The 14582-nt window shown below is 52.4% G+C and overlaps 2 protein-coding genes across 2 annotated transcripts in view; one reads left to right on the top strand and one right to left on the bottom strand.

Moving 5' to 3' along the window:
• Nucleotides 1–5320, bottom strand: part of LOC135384946 (uncharacterized) — a 32889-nt gene extending 27569 nt beyond the window's left edge. Inside the window, exons 1-3 of the mRNA XM_064614127.1 lie at nt 5035–5320; nt 4383–4912; nt 3115–4222 (exon numbers count right to left, since the gene is read on the bottom strand). Coding sequence (XP_064470197.1) covers nt 3115–4222; nt 4383–4912; nt 5035–5320 — 1924 coding nt within the window. The remainder of the gene's footprint in view (nt 1–3114; nt 4223–4382; nt 4913–5034) is intronic.
• Nucleotides 5321–11083: 5763 nt separating this feature from the next.
• On the top strand, nt 11084–14338 carry LOC135384945 (uncharacterized). Its single transcript, XM_064614126.1, has one exon. It carries the CDS (start codon nt 11084–11086, stop codon nt 14336–14338), a length of 3255 nt encoding a protein of 1084 aa, XP_064470196.1.
• Nucleotides 14339–14582: the final 244 nt, after the last annotated feature.

The raw sequence follows: 14582 nt of genomic DNA, 5'->3' as shown, positions 1-14582 counted from the left end.
GAGTAGAGTACTAAATACCCAGTCTTGAAAAGTATTTCAGATAGAGTATTATATACTGTAAAAAGTAGCTCGTTACTTTCAAGATACTTTGACGTCACTGTTAGAATTCGCTATCAAAGAAATAGGAAGAACGGGAAGTTCACAAGGATAGCCGTGCGGGGTAGTTGGTACATATCTTAGGAATTGAAGCAGCCAGGAACAAGACCCAGATAGAACCACACGAGACAAGTGCTAACTTACAAATGCCAGAATTTATTCGGAATACACAACAGGCTTCGAAGAACAGGAATAGGTATAAATTGATAACGGCATTGTTTCCTATTTGTTGCCTGATCCCCCTGCAGTAGCACTTGAGATAACACATCTTGTCCAGCGAGAGTCTGATAGAAGGGACACTGACACACCTTCATGAACTTCATTGTTGTTGAAGTTCAAAATGGCATTACCAAAAAGTTTTATTAGCTCCCAGGAACAACTTCTTTCAAAATTACTATTCGATAGCCCCGTTTTTTTCTTTACACGTATTACCCCAATATTGAACAGGGGCTCTACACATACGAGTGAACAGAAACGACATAATTTACTGTTGGTGGTTGGTCGGCATAAAAAAGAAAAAATGTGAAGATGCTGGCCCAACTCTACATTTGAACCGTCTACTCCAGCACGCTTAGGGTTGCGAGGTCTCGCTACCAAGGACTCTAAAGGAATGTTTGTTCCACAAAAGTCCTAAGAAATGAGATCAGAGAGAGTGAAACATGTCGATGTGCTGCTGGCCAGTCACCGATTACCTTCTTGAGGTCAAGAGAGCCGTTGTCGTGTCTGACCTAGATATTCCGGAGAACTTCACGACATGCTGCGAATCGTTCGCAGCTGAGCAGTATGTGTTCAGAGTCCTCTGGCACTCCGCGCTGGATACAGTCTGGTGAGGGAACTATCCTGATACGGTGTAGGAACGCGCGGCCGTGGCGAATGTTCAGCCGGAATCGGTGGACTAAGGATTCCAATGGTATGGGCGTCGTTGGTGGTACCCGACAGTGGGGATCTATCCTGTGGAGCAGTGACATCGGTTCCCTTACGTTCAACCAATCACGTTTTATCAGACGGGTTCGCAGAAGACCAAGAACACGTTGCCCGTCGGAGCCGGTGAAGCAATCCAACAGCAACAAGAACAAATACGCTGATGATGATGAGTGGGGAAATTTGCCATCTGGGTTGTGGCCCACTACCCCAATGCCAACGGGACTGCATGAGATCTAATATGACAATGAGGGAACGAGGGGGAGAGACGGTAGCAAGGCACATCAGAATTAAAGAACGTAAAGCAGACCGGTGTCTTGAAACAATCCACCTCAGCATGTGCCCATGGACTTGCCGTTCATATAGATCACCTAGCACGTGCATGTCTCTTACGGTGTCGTATGCCTGTTTCATGTCCAGGAATACTGCCACTGTGATGTTCCCACAGGCGCATGCTCCTCTTCAAAGTGTGACACCAAGTGAATGATGCAGTCCACGGTGGTGCGTGCTCGCCTGAAGCCTACCATTGCATGAGGAAGGAGTCTTCTGCTTTCGAGGAATCATCGGTTTAGCACCATCCGTTCCGCGATTTCGCTCATGCAGCTCGTTAAACTTATAGGACGAAATGATTCAACCGCCCTTGTAGATTTCCAAGGTTTGAGGACAGGAACAACAACAGTTGACTTCCATGTCGCAGGGACTACCCCGCTGATCCATGATGTGTCGACTAGCTCCAAGAGGACAAACAGCGACTTTATTGTGAGATGATTAATGGGGATCGAAGAGGATAATTCTGGCTTTGGGGCCCATATTTGTGATGGCTTGATAAGTTATGCCATCTACGCCTGGCCCAGAATGACGCCTCTAACTGTGAATGGCCCTCTCCAGCTTGGTCGTTGTTAATTCAGCATTCATCGGCTGGTACCGACCGGAAATCAACCGCTTTTTTTTTTTGTGACCGTTGCAACTGCTAGCGCGTATGAGTCAGCAGCAGACGCATCAGAATGTTTGAAAGGGTGTAGACAAAACTCGTCCCCACCGCTAGACTCAGGGGTCAGGGGAATTTATTGTTGCTTGTCTCCTTGCCATCGCTTTAGCCTCAGAAATGGTTAATAATATTTGACATGCCCTCTCTCGCTATGGCTTTCGGTACGGGTTTTCTTAGGGGGGGGGGGATATGTTTATTAAGAAAAAGAGATCTTAGGGATCTTAATGGTTTACCCGCATACCCTTCAGAACAACACATCGCCTCACGCATGCTCCCAAGCACGCTACCCCTTCCGAACAGCTCAGACGCTGAAGCACACGCACTCTAAGAAAAACATAATAAATGGAGTGTAACTATATGATTTTTACTCTCATTCTACTCTTTTCTACTCGTCTTTACTCTGATCACCCCTCCTTACCCTTCCGGTATTCCCTTTATCCTGCCACGGTTCCCGTTACACGTCAAAGAGCGTAAATGATACTCTCAAGCAGCATAAAGGTACAGAGAGAGGAAATGTTACTCCCCTCTTTTACACTTTAATTTTGAGATATACTCTACTCTTACACATCATTGCCTGACTTACTATTCTGAGATTCCCTTTCCTAGCCTTGCAATTTTGAACATTTGTTTCAACTATTGCAGGACATTTTTTTCTGTTAAATAGCTGCAAACGTGGTTGTCGTAGTAGAAAACGTATTTAGAAACCCAACATTCCTTTCAAAGTTGTTTTTTTTTCTATACGACAGTCTGTTTCTTTCAAAGTTTGTGGAGCTTTAATGTTGGCATTGCAACTATATAAGAGACGTGAGGCGGACGAGGTCAGAGCTGGGGTCCACACGTTTATTCCAGCGCTGCGGTAGAAGTGGGGCAAGTGCGAAGCGAGAGTTCCTTTTTCAAAAACACCCGACGTAGCCACGCGCCATCGAGCCAGGGGCAGGCGCTGGGGCCGGTCGTCGCTGTCCTCACTTCTGGCCACTACAGCCCCCCCCCCCCCCCCCCACGCTGGTGAACGCGAGAAGCTGTCAGCCCAGGTGACGGCCTTCCGGGGTGTAGGGGAAGACGCAATAGGCGGAGCGGCCGGTGGGCAGTGGACGGCTGGATGTAGGTACGGGAAGGAGGTATCGATACGAAGGAGGAGACGTCAGCCTCGACGTAGGCGGGCTTGAGTGTGTCCACAGTGACAGTGTCGACCCGGCCATCGATGGAGATCTCGAAGGTCTTGTCGGACCGGTGGAGGACGGGGTGCGGACCGGAGTACGGCGGATAGAGCGCCTTCCTCACGGCGTCCGTGCGGAGGAAGATGTGGGAGGCCGTGTGGAGCTCTTGAGGGACGTGAGGGCAGCGTCTTGAAGAGGAACGTGTGGGCACAGGGCGTAGAGTCGCAAAAGCATGGTGGAGGCGTTCGAGGAATTGAGACGGCTCCAGGACTTGAGAACCGGGCGCGAAGAACTCAGCAGGGAGCAGGAGGGCGCAACCGTAGACCAGCTCGGCAGAACTGCAGCCGAGGTCAGGCCTGAGGGCGGCTCGAATGCCCGGAAGGACGAGTGGGAGGTTTTTCACCCAGTTGGCGCGGTCGTCACAGGCGGTGAGAGAGGCCTTCAGGTGCCGGTGCAAGCTCTCGACCAAGCCGTTTGATGCGGGGTGGTACGAGGTGGTCCGCAGCCTGGAGGTGCCAAGGAGCGCGGTGAAGGAGGCAAAAAGGCGGCTCTCGAACTGCCGGCCACGGTCGGTGGTACGCCGTGACGGCACGCCAAAGCGGGACACCCAGGTTGCCAGGAAGGTAGCAGAGACGGTCTCTGCAGACATGTCTTCCATGGGCGCAGCCTCGGGCCACCTGGTGTACCGGTCTACGGCGGTCAAGACGTAGCGGTATCCCGATGAAGAGGGAAGCGGGCCGACGATGTAAAGGTGGACTGTGGAGAAGCGTGCATCAGGGGTGGCGAACTTGCCGACGGGGCTGAAGGTGTGCCGGTGGACCTTGGAACGCTGGCAAGCGAGCCAGCTTCGTACCCAGGCCCGGATGTCGCGGTTCATGGGAGGCCATACGAAGCGTTCCGCGATGAAACGTTGGGTAGGCTTGATGCCAGGATGAGCCAGATCGTGCAGGCAAGAGAAGACTGCGCGCCGTGATGCTAGGGGAACGAGCGGGCGGTGGCGACCAGTGGACCCGTCGCAACAAAGCTTGAGTTCGCAGCCAGGATGAGGAACGTCTTGGAGCTGAAGGGAGGATGACTCACGCTCGCGAAAATTGCGCAAGTCGTCGTCAAGTGATTGTGCTGAAGCCAGAGCCTCGGGCGAGACTGCGTGTGAGAGCGCAGATAACGACGAAGGCCGGCTCAAGGCGTCGGCCGGGCAGTTTTGCGAGCCCTTGACGAACTGTATGTCGGCCGCCGAATTCAGCAAGGAAGGCGAGATGCCGGATCTCGCGGGGAGAGTACTTGCTGCTGGCGGATTGAAAGGCGTAGGCCAAAGGCTTATGATCGGTCAAGAGGGTAAACTTGCGGCCCTCAAGAAAATGCCGAAGAGCAAGATAGGCACCGAGAAGCTCGCGACCGAAGGTGCTGTATCGTTGTTCCGTGGGCTTGAGACTGTTCGAGAAGGCGATGGGGTGCCAAGAGTCGCAGAACTGCTGCTGGAGCACGGCACCAACAGCGAAGTTCGAGGCATCGACCATAAGTGTTGTAGGGGCGTCATGCTTCGGATGAAAAAGCAGAGCGGCGGCCGAGAGGTCACCCTTAATCTTCTCAAAAGCCGATTGAGCTTCGGCGGGCCACGCCAAAGTGCGCGCACCACGAGAGGACTTGCAGAGAAGCGCCTCCAGAGGCCGAAGGGTGGTGGCGCAGTGATGTAGAAAGCGACGGTAAAAAGGACGGTAAAGCGACGGTTCAGTCCCAGGACGCGGCGGAGCTGCCGAACAAATTGAGGCCGCGGAAAGCTAGAAATTGCCTCCACTTTACTGGCGAGAGGGGAAATGCCATTTTTGGAGACTCGGTGACCGAGGAAGTCCGTCGAGCTCACGCCGAACTCACATTTCTGCACGTTGACGACGATGCCGTGGTCAGCCAAACGGGAGAACAGGAGTCGGTGATGTTGGGCGTGCTCCTCGGCTGTGGAACTGGCCACGAGCAAGTCATCAATGTAGGCAAACATGAACGGAAGACCTCGCGTGACAAAGTCGATGAATCGCTGGAATGTTTGAGCCGCGTTCCGTAGACCAAATGGCATCGGCGGTAACTCAAACAGACGAAAGGGCGTTGTGATAGCGGTCTTCTTGACGTCCTCAGAGGCGACCGGGATCTGATGGTACGCTTTCATGAGGTCAATCTTGCTGAATATGGTGGCGCCGTGGAGGTTGACTAAAATCCTGCAGGCGGGGTAACGGGTAGCGGTCAGGAGTGGTCGCCAGGTTCAGGGCCCGCTAATCTCCGCAAGGGCGCCAATCACCCTTTTCTTGGGCACCTAGTGCAAGGCGGAAGACCAGTCGCTGGAAGAAGGCCTCGCCACGCCGATGGCGATCATGTGCTCGAATTCCGCCCGAGCGATCTTCAGCTTTTCAGGGGCTAGGCGCCGAGCACGCGCGAAAACGGGTGGTCCGGTGGTGTCGATGTGATGGACCACATCATTGGCGACAGGGCGCGTCCAGTCAGGTGGCTGGGTGAGAGTGGGAAACTCCCGGAGAACGTCAGCAAATGGAGACGTCATAGCGGGCACAGTCGTAGCGGCAACAGAGATTGTTGGGGAAACCCTAGGTGCAACCTGTACCCGGAGACTGGTGGCGGCGTCTACGACCAACTTGCGGGAAACGTTCACAGACAGGCCGAAACGCTGGAGGAAATCCGCTCCGAAAATAGCTTGCGAGACGACGGCCACCAGGAATAGCCAAGGGAAACTTCGCCGCAGGCAAAGGTTGAGGTCAAGCACTTGCTGGGGGTGAACGGGAATGGACGTGTGGTTCACCGCTGTCAGGTGAAAGATAGCGGGTCACCACTGAGGCGGACGAGGTCAGAGCTGGGGACCACACGTTTATTCCAGCGCTTCGGTAGAACTGGGGCAAGTGCGAAGCGCGGGTTCCTTTTTCAAAAACACCCCGAGTAGCCACGCGCCATCGAGCCAGGCGCTGGGGCCGGCCGTCGTTGTCCTCACTTCCGGCCACTACAGACGCATAGGATGTTGCTTCAAATTCTATTTTTGAAAAGTATCTGCTCTAGCATATGTTCTACTTTGTTGGAGCCGCAAGAGGGTCCGGTGTGCCGACTCATGTGGTCACAAGGTACCCACAGCAGGTCTCCCTTCAAATCCTCGTCCTAATCGTTCGCCAGTGAGGGGGATCATGGCCACCCAAGGCGCGACCTGCTTGTTAGCAGAACACAACTAATTTGCTGTGTATTGGCATCATCGTGGAAGACCAGCCATATTGGCTGGCTCCCTTTAACGCAGCAAACGCACTAGTCTACAACCATCGCAACGCCAACACCCAAAGACGAGCCCACGGCAGGTCTGGGATTGATGTACGTGCTAGATGCCACCTCGCAACAAACCAAAACTCACGGAGAGTTGCTCGTGGGACAGCAGCACGAAGGATATTAGAAACGGATGACATACCTACCATTGCTTTCTTCGAAGAGGGTCGCTGATGTTTGCCACCGCCTACCAAACTGGACGGCCCCAAGAACTGCTCTCTCCCTGTATAACACTCTACGGATGCCCGCTCTGACCCTGTTCAGTACCTCAACGGCGGTGCGAGCGCGGCCACCGTGCACAGCTATGCAGCGTGCTATCCAGACCTGGTAGTTTATTTCTACCGCCAGGAGTACAAACTGGCGTCTATCGCCGACCGGAACTGGGAGCGAGCTCAGTAACTGGACCGTTCCCCACCGAATGAACGGAATGCCGTAAAGCACCTCAGCCTTGTGCCACAAAAAATCCGGAAGTAGACATTTGCGAAAAGCGTGCTCCGACGTTTCAAAGGTAGGGCAGAAAGGGCAAAAAGGCCTGGTCAAACCAAAGCGGGACAACCTGTCCCTGAGAGGTAAAACGTCGTGCGCGAGACACCACTGCAAGCTTGCACGGCGCGCATCCAACCAGCCGGCCGTAATATGAAGCCACGCGATCGGGCGAGGCACAGCCGAGCTCGCCGTCGGAAGGAGCTCCAGAAGAGCGGCATAAAACTGCTTGACGGACCAGACAAAGAAATCCTCCGACGGGAATGATGCGCGTAGGCGACGGACGTTCAAAACGTACTCTCTCAAGTGCGAGGCCACAAACTCAGAGCGCGGTCTATTCTGCACAAGCGGGCGAAACAGACGTACGTCTGGACCTAAGCAGTATTGCGGGAGATCGTGGGCGGGGTGGCCACGGTCACTAAGGCCGTCGAAAATTGCCTTTATCCAGAGCGCAAGACACTTGATTTTACGTGCGGAACCCGCAAACCGCCAACCTCTCTCTCGGCTGGTACATACGTGCACGGGATACCCACTCAGCTCCGTTGCCCCAGATGAACCGAAAGGCCGTACGAGTTGCTGCAAGGAAAACCTGACGAGGAGGAAGGCAAACTGTCCCGTGATACCAGTATTTGCTCAGGAACCACGACGCAGCCAGGCGAGCTCTACAGGTGATAGGGAGCACTAGGCCCCTTAAATCCGTGAGAACCGAGACGCTGCGCTCGTGAACACGCAACCAAGAAAGAGAAGAGACCCCAGTCCTGTTATAGTGAATACCGAGAATCCGCACCTCATTCCTAACAGGGATCCCGAATGGAGACGGACAGGAGGGAGTGACGTTAATGAACAGCGCAGCGCTTTTTTCTCTGTTGATTCGCGCATTCGATACTCGACCGTATCTCTCTAAAATAACGAGAACACGACCTATCGAGTCCTCGTTACTGAGGATTAAGGAGAGGTCGTCTGCATACGCGAAAAGAGGGAGGTTCCACGAGCCTGGCAACGGAAACATAACAGGTCGAAGGCAGGTTGCTAAGGTTTCTAGGAGAGGACTAAACACCATGGCATACAACGCCGGGGACAAAGGACAGCCTTGCCGCACACCGGTCATGATGGGGAACCTACCGGAGACGCCCCCGTTCACGCCGACCACGGCAGAGGAATCTCTGTATAGGGCCTTAATCCAGCCCACCACTACGGGAGGAAAGCCAGCCACCTCCAGCACACGGAACATATATCCATGATGCACCCTGTCAAACGCCTTATTCTGGTCAAAAGACACCAGTACAGCGGGTTGCTGACGGCTGTGCGCCCAGTAGATGGCGTCACGCAGGGCCTGTGTGTGCAAGTTGGTTGACCGTCCAGGAACAGCACAGACCTGACAGGGGGGAACTACAAGACCCAGGACTAAGGAAATTCTACGCAGAATTGCGGTCGAAACTATCTTGTAGTCCGTATTAAGTAGGGAAACAGGCCGATACGCATTCGGGTCCCGTTTCCTAGACGGGTCTTTGCATAGTAACGTTACCACACCCTCTCGCATGGACGGGCAGAGGAGGCCGTCCGCCAAACAGCCATTGAATAACGCTGTCAGCGGGCCAGACAGCGTGCGCCAGAAGCACTTATAGAATTCGGCGGGGAGACCATCGGAGCCGGGAGACCTTCCAGTTCGCAGGGCCTTAACGGCGGCCGTATACTCGTCCAGAGTAAACGGTTCTGCGCTAAGGACGAAGTGCTTGTGAGTCGGCAGAAAACTTTGCGTTTCGTCATCAGCAGGCACGACTGCGCCGTACAAGGCGCAGAAGTGGTCACGAAAAATTGTCCGAACGGCTTCAGGACTAGCCTGAACAGACCCGCCAGAGGTCACCAGCTCCGCAACAGCATTTGGAGGGCGACGAAAAAAGCGGCCAAGAAGAAGGCGCGAGCAGCAGGACTCCTGTGACCAGCGCTCAGCTGCATGCAACGCCGCGAAGTGTTCCCAGGCACGCATCTTTAGAGAGGCAAGACGTCTCAGAACGTCCTGGATAGCATCGCCGTTGCCAGGGCCCCTCGACCCCGGATGACGCAAAATTGACAGCACTTGCCGAAGGTTTTGCATTTCCTCTCGGCTCTCCCGCACCCGCCGAGCCCGCCACTGACGAAAAAGCCTCGCGGCCCCAATTTTCGTCTCTTCCCACCACTCTTGCGAGAAGGAAGCCATAGCACACCGAGCCTCCAGCCAACTACTTACACTGCCACGAATTTCAGCGTCACTCAACAGAGAGACGTCAAGCCTCCAACAACCCGAACCACCACGGAGGTGCCGAAACCCACCAAGGAGGAGGAGGACTCCGTCATGGTCCGACAAGTCCCCGGACGGACAAACAAAACACTCCCTCATATGCGACATCAGCCCGGGAGAAACATAGAAACGGTCTATGCGGCTGTGTGCACCACGAGTATTGCACCATGTGTGCTGGTATTGTCCATTATTCAGATGGCTGAACGTGTCGACCAGACCGAGATCATCAACTAGCCGGGCTAACTCAAGGTTTACTGGCCGATTTCTACTGCCGGAACCGTCAATACAACAGTTAAAGTCACCCGCAAGCACAATATTGCGGTTACCTAGGAAAAAGCAGTCGAGGCTGCGAAAAAATTGCGCACGCTCTCCGCGCCGTGCGGGGGCGTACAGATTAATAAGCCGCACCAAACACCCCGTCATGTCCGCCTCCACCATGACCACCCGGCCGTCACTGTCACGGTCGTACCTCCGGACGTTACCAACGAAAGAGGGGAACAATATAATTGCTACTCCTGCCTGATGCGGTGACCCGTGACTAAAGAAAACCCTGACAGTATGATCCGCCTCTAACAGCCTGACTGCGCGAGCTGACAACAGGCGGGTCTCCTGCAGAAGAAGAACGTCAGCGCGAAAACTTTTTGCCCATTGCAACACCGAAAACTGCTTGGGGTTACCGCTAAACCCCCTACAATTGAACGTCACTATTCTCAGCGACATCAGGAAAAGAAGGAAGAACAGCCCCATTAGTCTACCAAGAGAGGGGACACGGAACGCACAGACCGGGCTTCGGACAACAGGGGATCCGATGCTTGTCGTTTCACACCCGACGGCATGGCGTGTACGTTTCTGTGGTGTCGCTGCTCATACTCTCCAACGAGGAGCTACTAGGGAACCAAGGAACCTCACCACAGTCGGGGACGACTGGCGCACCGTCAGCCGTGTCCTGGACCGCAGCCTGGTCCACAACGGGCGCAGAGGAACCCTCCGCGCGATCAGCCAGTGGCGCGACGTCGGGAGAACGCTGGAGCGGCACTGTAGTCTCGCCAACAGGGCCCGAAGGGACGTCAACCTGTGGCTCAGCGGCATCGACAGAAACTTCAGCTTCGGTTGCCGCAGCCGGAACCACGTCCGACTGTTGGGGAGAACCAAGTGGATGGTCAGACGCGCGAACATCGGTCTCAGAGTCGTTAGAAACGGCCACCACACGACTCGCCCACGTCTTCACCATACACGATTTAACAGAGTGGTCTCCACCACATCTACGACAGGGCCGGGCACAAGTGCTATGGCCCACCTCACCACATCGCTCACACGCCGGTGCCGTACACGCCTTTTTGAAGTGTCCAGACTGGCCGCACCTGAAGCACACTCGACGCATGCCAGGGTAGCGAATTATAATTCGCTTTCGCCTTGTACGCAGGAAATTAGGCACCGGTGACCTCATCTCCATTATCACACGGCGATTGCCGGTCTCAATGAAGCTGAGCTCTGGGTGCTCCTACGTCTCCCGCGTTATCTCCTTGACAGTGCCATACTGGCCCAAGGCAGAAAGGATAGGCGGATCGTCCATCGCAACAGGAGTGTTGGGGAATCGAAACTAACTTTATTTTCTTTGTGTGTGTTGAATGGGTTTGGGAACTGTCCTGAAACGAAAAGGACGAAGAGGAAGTTTGCACGATGATGATGATTAAAACGAACGTTTTTAGACGAAACATGACGCTTGTCATCCTTTTCTGATCGGCAAACTGAGAAACGAACCGGGTCATCGTGTTGCAGAACACAAATTTATGGTGCCGAAACCCGGGAATTCCACTGAGACACCGACTAGAGAGGGTGGATTGAGCATCAACAACGATGGATCGTCTAAAGCAAAAACGAGGAGTTCTACGTACAGCAGTGACGAAGCTTATCAACGAAATCGACGTGTTACTGGAAGCACCTACTACAACGACGGGTGAGCTTTGCACAAAACTTGATCTTTTGAAGTTAAAAGAAGAGACTCTGAAGTCTTTAGACAACTCTATCGAGGCTATTGTGGTGGATGAAGACTTCGCTGATGAGATTCAGACAGTCTTTTCTTACGAAGAAAAAATATGTGTAACGAAATCAAAAATTTGTCAGAAACTGAATGTGCATGAGAGACCACCTGAAGTACAACCGGAGTCCACAACAGGCACGCAACAAACACGGGCAAGAAACCCCACTGATACCAGGGTGAAACTACCAAAGTTAGAAGTACCGAAGTTCAACGGAGAACTTACGCTTTGGACGACGTTTTGGGATCAGTTCGAATCCAGTATTCATACAAACGAAACTTTGCACAAAGTTGACACGTTCAAGTACCTTAAGAGCTACTTGACTGGCAAAGCAGCTACCGCTATTAGCGGGCTGCCACTTACCAACGAGAACTACGATGCTGCGATAGACATTTTGAAACAACGTTTCAACCAGAAGCAACTTATTGTCGACCAACATCTACACCGCTTGTTGAATCTGCCAAAGGTTAACGATGCACAGAATTCCGTACGACTTCGGGAACTATATGATGAGATCCAAGTAAGGATACGAAGTCTACGGGCTCTTGATGTCGACCCGAAAGATTACGGAGTCATGCTGATGACTGTGTTACGGAAGGTCATACCAAAAGAGGTGACTTTAGACTACAATCGCAAGTACGCGGGAGCTACCCCCGAAGGCAAAGAAGAAATTGAGAATTTTCTAGACTTTCTCAAAGTCGAAGTGGAAAGTCGAGAGAAGGACATGTCGTCAATCGACAAGCGCATGGAAGGCGGACGTCATAGCATGGAACGAAGGGACACAAGGCGACCTTTCGAGCGGCAAACGACCGGAGCCTTGGCGACTGGAGTGACAGTTCGACAGACAGACTGTGTTTTATGCAAAGCAACTGACCATACTCTAGAAAACTGCAACGGCAACCTCGCGGTTGAAGACAAGAAAGCTTTACTTTCACGAGAAGGTCGCTGCTTCAAGTGCGGAAAGCGGTATCACCGATCAAGAGACTGCAGAACCGCTCCTCGTCTAAAATGCTCACACTGCGGTGGGCATCATCTCACGGTACTATGTGAACAGCCCTTGAAGAGACAAGGCAATGAAGAACCCAGGAATTCTCGTTTGGGTGTGTTGTCATCTACCATGTCTGAGTCCGAAATCAACAGAGACAGCGGCACGATCCTTCTACTGACAGCTCGGGTATGGGCAGAAACTAACGCAAAGCGACAGTATGTGAGGATAATGCTTGACGGAGGAAGTCAAAGGACATTTATTAAGGAGTCCCTTTCACATCTGCTTGACTGCGAATCAGTAGGGGAGGAGGTGTTGACGATATGCGCCTTCGGTTGTAGGCCGTTGAAAAGAAGGTGTCGTCGTGCTAAAGTTTGGCTTCGCAGCCAATATTCCCGCAAAGAAGTGTGTGTTGAAGCACTGGAAACACCTGATATTTCAGCTAATGTGCTACACCCACCTGATTGTAATCTAACACGAACTCTAGCCGAGAGAGGCATGCAGGTGGCCGACGTTGTACTTACGGGCATAACCTGTAATAGCGAGGTCCAGATCCTCATTGGTGCAGATTCCTACTGGGCAGTAGTGACAGGCGAGACGGAACCAATCACAGACAAGCTCTTCGCGATTAAAACGATATTCGGCTGGACAGTTCAAGGCCCTACTTCCTCATCGCCGTCTGACAACTTGGACACCAATGTAGGTGTGCTTAGAGTAACAGCGGAAAGCTTTGAAGACGAAACTTCTTCCCAGCTGCGAAGATTTTGGGAACTTGAACACATTGGGATTCAGCACAACAAAACCGAATGCAAAGAAGATCGTACTAATGAAGTGATGGATCATTTTACTAAAACAATTACGAAGAAAGACGGAAGGTATGAAGTTTCCCTACCTTGGACCACGAAAAAAGACGAGTTACCTTCAAATCTAGAAGTAGCAAAGACAAGACTCCGATCGCTAACGAAACGCCTCATGAGAGACAGTGGGGTAATTGAAGAGTACGATGCTGCTATTCGCCTCTATGAACAAAACAGACATGCGGAAAAGATACCAGCGGACGACAACTCGACTAACACTCAGTACTACCTTCCTCATCGAGCCGTGATTCGACGTGAAAGGGACACCACAAAAATCAGGATTGTATTTGATGCTTCGTCTAGTGTCGCTAGCGAACCTTCTCTCAACGATGTTCTTCATGCTGGACCAAATCTTAATCCGGAGGTCCTTCACGTTCTGCTCCGCTTTCGCAGGAACACAGTTGCACTGATCGCTGATATTGAGAAAGCCTTCCTACAGATTTCATTAGCCGAAGCTGACCGCGATGCTTTAAGATTCCTGTGGTACACGACAACACCGAGAGTGGGGCAACCATTACCCGACGTTGAAGTTCTGCGTATGACACGGGTCCCATTCGGCGCTACTTCAAGCCCTTTTCTTTTAGCTGGAACTGTGCGACACCATCTACAAACATCGTCTGAAAAGTACCCGACGACTTGCAAACTCCTCTTAGAGAGTTTCTACGTAGATGACCTGGTAACCAGCGTCGACACAGTTGAAGAAGCACAACAGCTTTGGAAGGAATCAGTCATCATTTTTGAAGATTGCTGCATGAGATTACGAAAATGGGCAACCAATGATGAACAGCTGTGTGCAACTCTGCGGCACTACGAAGACGAAAGGTTGATCTCACACCACGAGAGGAAGGTGTTAGGTCTGGTTTGGGACGCGGAAAGTGATACGTTACGAGTTGCGTTAAATTCCGTGATGGACTTTCTGCTGACAGCTAACGTTACAAAGCGTAGCCTGCTTCAAACGGTAGCGCGAATATTCGATCCTCTTGGGATTCTCGCACCATTCGTTATAAAAGCCAAGATCTTGTTCCAACGTGTCATGAACTCCCAAAAGCCGATGAAATATGGATTTCAAGGAGCATTAAAAGTACGGCGCAAGTACTCAGCCAATCCGTACACGTATTCTGCGACGCCAGTTTACAGGCGTACGGAGCGGTCGCCTACATCAGGAGCCAATATGCCGACGGATCATGTACCGTTCAACTTTTGTTGTCGAAAAGCAGAGTTGCTCCTTTGAAAAGCATCACATTACCACGTCTGGAACTGCTCGGAGCTCTGCTAGGGACTCGCCTTTGCAACTATGTCAACCAGAGCTTCAGCGACATTGTTAAGGCCACACTCTGGACTGATTCTATGATTGTACTTTACTGGGTACAGGGTCAAGCACAACGCTACAAGCCCTTTGTGGCCAACAGAATCTCTGAAATACAAAGTCACAGGAATCTTTCAGATTGGCGACACTGTCCTGGAAAAGAAAATCC

This window comes from Ornithodoros turicata, chromosome 2 (genome assembly GCF_037126465.1).
Source record: "Ornithodoros turicata isolate Travis chromosome 2, ASM3712646v1, whole genome shotgun sequence".
In the NCBI taxonomy this organism is placed as follows: domain Eukaryota; kingdom Metazoa; phylum Arthropoda; class Arachnida; order Ixodida; family Argasidae; genus Ornithodoros; species Ornithodoros turicata.
The sequence above is the reverse complement of the archived record's forward strand: the minus strand, read 5'-3'. Positions and strand labels throughout refer to the sequence as shown.